This window comes from Aquarana catesbeiana, linkage group LG05 (assembly GCF_042186555.1).
Source record: "Aquarana catesbeiana isolate 2022-GZ linkage group LG05, ASM4218655v1, whole genome shotgun sequence".
In the NCBI taxonomy this organism is placed as follows: domain Eukaryota; kingdom Metazoa; phylum Chordata; class Amphibia; order Anura; family Ranidae; genus Aquarana; species Aquarana catesbeiana.
In genome coordinates this window covers 454,359,417-454,365,416 of record NC_133328.1, presented here as the reverse complement: position 1 = coordinate 454,365,416, position 6,000 = coordinate 454,359,417, and the positions used below count along the sequence as shown (strand labels likewise).

Sequence of the window (6,000 nt, the reverse complement as noted above, 5' to 3'; positions counted from 1 at the left end):
TGACTGTGTGTTCTAACTGTGGGGGGATGGGACTGGCTAGGGGAGGAGAGCGATCGGTGTTCCTATATACTAGGAACACACGATTGATCTCCTCTCCGCTGACAGGACGTGGATCTGTGTGTTTTCACACACAGATCCACGTTCCTACTCTGTCACGAGCGATCGCAGGAGCCTGGCAGGCATCGCGGCTGCTGGGCACGCCCATCAGCTCCTCAGTGACACGGCGGGTGCATGCACCCCATATACTGGCATCAAGCTGAGGACGTCATATGACGCCCGCCCAGGATGGGAGATCCTATCTGCAGACGTCATTTGACAATAGTCGGGTAATGAAATGGTTAAAAAAAAGTGGCCCGCGATATCCATCCATCTTCAATCTGCTACCTAACAGACCCGAAGAATAAAAAAAAAAAAAAAACTCCGCCTCGATGGGAGGCGTTCCGCCGACTACTGTCTTTTTGCTGTGACAGCTGTTATATAGGCAAGGACGGGGCCACCCGGTGACGTAACCGAGTGACCTTGCCCCTTCTGACATCATGTGACGTCAGAGGGGGCAGAGTCATCCGGTTACTTTTTCTTTTCTATTTTATTGTCCTTCGGGTGGCATGATTGAAAATGGATGTACATCGTGGGACACTTTGTTTTTCTTTTTTAACCACTTGTCGCCCGCCATATAGCAAAATGAAGGCTGCAAAGTGGTTTCAATAACCTGACTGGGCGTCATATGACGTCCTCAGGATATTAAGCCGCTGCGCACATCGCAGCGATCGGTGTTGAGGTGTGTCAGTCTCTCTGGCGGAGACTCTTTACCACGTGATCAGCCATGTCCAATCACGGCTGCTCACGATGTAAATAGGAAGAGCCGGTGATCTGATAGACGTGAGTAGAGGAGAGCCGATCGGCTGCTCTCCTGACAGGGGGGGTCTGTGCTGATTGTTAGCACAGCCCCCCCACGGATCCCACCCAGGACCACCAGGGAAGCCGCCCAGGACCACCACGATGGACATCCACACTGGACCACCAGGTATGCCCCCTAGACCCCCAGGGAAATACTAATCTGTGCCCAGGCAGCTGCCAATCAATGCCCAGGCAGCTGCCAATCAGTGCCCACTCACAATGCCTACCACTGCCAGTGCCACCAGGGATGCCTATCAATGCTGTGTATCAGTGCCCATCAGTGCCATGTATCAGTGGCCATCAGTGCCCAGCAGTGCCGCCTATCAGTGCCCAGCAGTGCCACCTATCAGTGCTGCCTATCAGTGCCACCCATAAGAACCCGTCTTTGCAGCCTTTCAGTGCCCATCAGTGTCACCTATCAGTGCCCACCAGTGCCACCCAGTGCCACCCATGAGTGCCCATCAATGCCCATCAGTGCTGCATATCAGTGACACCTACCAGTGCCCATCAGTGCCTGTCAGTGCCCGCTCATTGGTGCCACCTCATCGGTGCTGCCTTATCAGTGCCCATCAGTGAAAGAGAAAACTTATTTACAAATTTTTTTTAACAGAAACAAAAGCAAAACTTTTATTTTTTTCAAAATTTTCAGTCTTTTTTTATTTGTTTAGCAAAAAATAAAAACCGCAGAGGTGATCAAATACTACCAAAAGAAAGCTCTATTTGTGGGAATGAAATGATAAAAATTTAGTTTGTTTACAGTGTTGTATGACCGCGCAATTGTCATTCAAACTGCGACAGCACTTAAAGCTGAAAATTGGTCTGGGCAGGAAGGTGCATAAGTGCCCTGTATTGAAGTGGTTAATAAAGGAATTGTCAAAAACTGTGTATTGTGGTTTTTACTTTTTGACACTTTTTTCTGGTGAATGGGTAGGGGTATAATGTACTCGATACACACTCACATAGGGGGGCTGGGATCTGGGGGCACCCTTGGTAAAGGGTGCTTCCAGATTTCGATAATCCCCCCATCTGCAGACCCCCACAACCAATGGGCAGGATTGTGGGGACAAGGCCCTTGTCCCCATCAACATGAGACAAGGTGCTTTGGGGGGGACCCCAAGGCATCCTCCCCATGTTAAGGGCATATGGCCTGGTATGGTTCGGGGGGGGGGGGGGCAAGCGAGCGCACCCCTCCATCCTGACCTCCAGGCTGCATGCTCGGATAAGGGTCTGGTATGGATTTTGGGGGGACCCCACGCCAATTTTTTACAAATTTTGACGTGGAGTGCCCCTTAAAATCCATACCAGACCCAAAGGGCCTGGTATAGACTGGGGGGGGGGGGGACCCACGCCGATTTTTTTTCTTTTACAAAGGGTCTTATTGATAATTCATAGCAATTTCACAGTTTAACAGTGTAGATAATGCATCATGAATAAACATAACATAAAGTTTAGCATCTTATAAATAAAATAAGTATGATAGTAAATCAAAGAAAAACAAAACAATAAGAATATAACAGAGGCTGAAAACAGTTTTGAGAGGGAGGTTAAAGAAGAGCTGGGGGCAGAGATTAGTTAAGAAGGGAGGAGTAAAGAATAGGGGGAAAGGAGAGAAGAGGAAGAAAGGAGGGAGGGTGGGTCCTCGCGGTGGGGAGCAAGAGTGCATTAAATCCGAAGAAGGGTGGTATCAAATCTGGTGGGTTTAGTATATTCGACTCTTGGCCTCCATACCTTCAGGAACTTATCATGAGTGTCCGAAAGAACAGCAGTCAGCTTTTCATTAACCATTATATTGTCCATGCGATTCTTAACCGCCTCAAAACTTAGTGTCTGTGTCTTCCATGCCCTAGCTATCGTTAGTTTGGTTGCAGTAAAGAGATGCAGAGCCAGCTGGCACTCCGGGCGAAGCAGCTCCGCAATTGGGTTGCAGAGAAGTGCCTCGAACGGATCCTTTTTGAGGTCAGCATGGAGTATGTTTCGGAGGAGGGAGTAAACTCTAATCCATAACCTGCGTACCTTCTGACAGGTTCACCAGATGTGCGACATTGTGCCCTCCTGGGAGCACCCTCGGAAGCACAAGGGAGAGTAGGCTGGGATGAACTGGGCCAGTCTAGCAGGTGTGTAGTACCACCTGTAAAGTACCTTATAGGCATTTTCTAAAAAGATGACATAGCTTGAGCATTTGGATATTGCTAAAGTCATGACCTGCCAGTCCTCCGGATCGAGCTGTTTTCCTAGTTCCCTTTCCCATTGAAGGTGACAGAGACGTGTCGGTGGTTTTTTAGAGGTAATAATAGAGGAATAGATCAGTGATATTAAATCCGAGGTTTGGGGTCTTGCTCTGCAGAAGTTCTTGAAGGGGGTCAAAATATAAGGGGTCGGTTGAGATTTTATAAGCCCCTGGAGAAAGTGACGACTGATTTTTTTTCATTGATTTTCATCTATATTGCCGGGAGCCAGCAATACATTACAGCTGCGAGCAATTTTATATGACATTTTTTCCTTTCGAAATTTTATTTTGCTGCGGCACAGTAAAACACATCACACAGATGCGCCACTTTACAGGCTGACTAAGGGGACCCCCCCCCCCAGGCATGATATTCAAAGGAATATTTCATTTTTATTGTTTCCCTTTAAGCAGTATTAAAACCACTGCTCCTGAGAAAATGGTTGTTTTAAAAACTTTTTTTTTGCATTGATACATGTCCCCTGGGGCAGTACCCGGGTCCCCATACACTTTCTATGGCAATAACTTGCATATAAGCCTTTAAAATGAACACATTTGATTTTTCATGTTCGCATCCTATAGATTTGAATAGGGTTCGCATGTTCGCACAAATTTTTTGCCTGTTCACATCATGTTCTGTGTTCATGACCATCCGAGCATACTAGGTTCTATGTAGAAGAAGAGACAGTAAGGAAGTATGTGATGAGCCAGCTGTCATCTGATGTTCCAGGGTTCAATCCTCCATATGTGGGGTGTGGAGGTGCATCTCTCAGCCAAAGTATACTATGTAAGCTTTAACAGGCAGATGGGTGTTTACTTGTATTCTGTCTATAGTGTTGAATCCTTCAGATCAGTGATTGTAGAAAGCTGGAAATGTAGATGAGATGATGTGGAATGTAGACTCATTCTATGATCAGCAGCCCTGCCCACTGCTGTGACTCAGCCATCTCCAGCCCAGTGTAGGCTGTTCCCAGGGACTGTGCCTGTCCTCTGGCTGGACTTCTCCCAATTGTAGGGAGGATCAGACTGAAGGCAGCAACACATCTCCTGTATACAGTGTAATAACGGTGCAGGACTCACACCATGAGGGAGATCGTACACATCCAGGCTGGCCAATGTGGAAACCAGATCGGAACCAAGGTAAACAAGGCATGATCTGTCACTGGATTCCTTGACAGATCCCTGATCAACTTTTATTTCAGTGATCAGCTGACTGTAAAGTATCCCAGGCTCTGATGAATGATACTCTCAGATCAGTACTGATGTTCTGGGGGGGAGGGAGTGGATTGCTGGGGGAGATAGAAAAGTTTTCAGATTTTTCTTGGGTGTGTCAATCAGATCTGCTCTCCATTTCACAGTCAAAAGTATGTTTCCTGTTCTTCCATAAAGAAGTCAGTGAGCTGTGTCCATACAAGGATTCCATTCTCATCTGTTTAGATAGAACTGATCCTGTATTCTGATGTATCATCACACTGCTACTAATTATTACACTGATCTCTATGACCCCCCCTAGTAATAGTCTATCCAGGGTTAGAGATTTTCATGTTTCTTCACTAACTGCAAAGTGTGGTGGCCATACAGCACTTCGATTCTATGATCTGATCAATGTGCGATTCCATCGAAATGATCGAATCTGAAAACAAATAGCCATGACTTCAGTTCTGTTCAATTTAGACCAGATTTAAATCTGATTCAATCAAAATGATTCAGCGTGGAAAATGATTAATCGTTTAGCATAAGTTGGAAGCACTGTGTTCATGAATACGACTGTATTTTGATAGATCAGATTACAAAATGACATTCTGAAAACAGAGATGCGATCAATCATTTGCTATTGTGAGTCACGATCGTATCCTATCAATCAAAATCGCCTTCCCAATGTGTTGCTTAGCAATAGAATGGTTTTCAACTATAGATCGGTTCTTTCTATCGGAAGAGATTGATCAGGAAAGAAATCGATCATTTATCAAAGCATCTATGGCCACCATAAAACATAACCTTGAGTTGGTGGTAGGATGCAGAAAATCTGCCTTCAAAAGTCACATAAAGGACTGGTTCATGCTGGGAATCACACAGCATCATTCTGCGTGATTCACATGCGGTGCAATTTGAGCCCATTCATTTTGATAGGCTGAATCACATCGGACTGCAGCAAAAGTAGTGCATGCACTATTATTATTATTTAACCACTTCAATACCGGGCACTTAGACACCTTCCTGCCCAGGCCAATTTTCAGCTTTCAGCGCTGCCGCAGTTTGAATAACAATTGCGCGGTCATGCTACACTGATAGGTGGCACTGGTATGCGGCACCGATGGGCACTCATAGGCGGCACTGATGGGCACTCATAGGCGGCACTGATGGGCACTCATAGGTGGCATTGATTGGTACATATGGGTGGCACTGATGGGTACTTATGGGTGGCACTGATGTGTGGCACTGATGGGCACTGATAGGTGGGCACTGACAGGTGGCACCGATGGGCAATGACAGGTGGCATCGATGGACAATGACAGGTGGCACTCATAAAACAATTAGGGGGCATTGCTGGGCAGATCTGGAACATAATGGTGCCAATCATTACCATCACCATTTGTGGGCACTGATTGGCACAGATTGGGCACATTGGGCACATGTGGATGGCCATGGGGTACATACCTGGCCATCCACATGTTGCCCCTTCCCTGGTGGTCCTAGTGGCGATCCCTGGTGGTCCAGTGTGGTGATCTGAGGGGGGGCTGCCCTGATAAACAATCAGCGCAGACCCCCCCCCCCCCTGTCAGGAGAACCGCCGATCGGCTCTCCACTACTCGCGTCTGTCAGACGCGAGTGAGGAAAAGCCGATCAACGGCTCTTCCCATTGACAGCGTGATCACCCA

General features: G+C 47.0%; 1 protein-coding gene across 1 annotated transcript in view; it reads left to right on the top strand.

Annotated features, from left to right (window-relative positions):
* The first annotated feature begins 4,077 nt into the window (after positions 1-4,077).
* The window catches only part of TUBB6 (tubulin beta 6 class V), a 32,991-nt gene continuing 31,068 nt past the window's right edge, over positions 4,078-6,000 (top strand). The window contains exon 1 of the mRNA XM_073631313.1: positions 4,078-4,261. Within this exon, the coding sequence (XP_073487414.1) occupies positions 4,205-4,261 (57 nt within the window). The 5' untranslated portion in view covers positions 4,078-4,204. The remainder of the gene's footprint in view (positions 4,262-6,000) is intronic.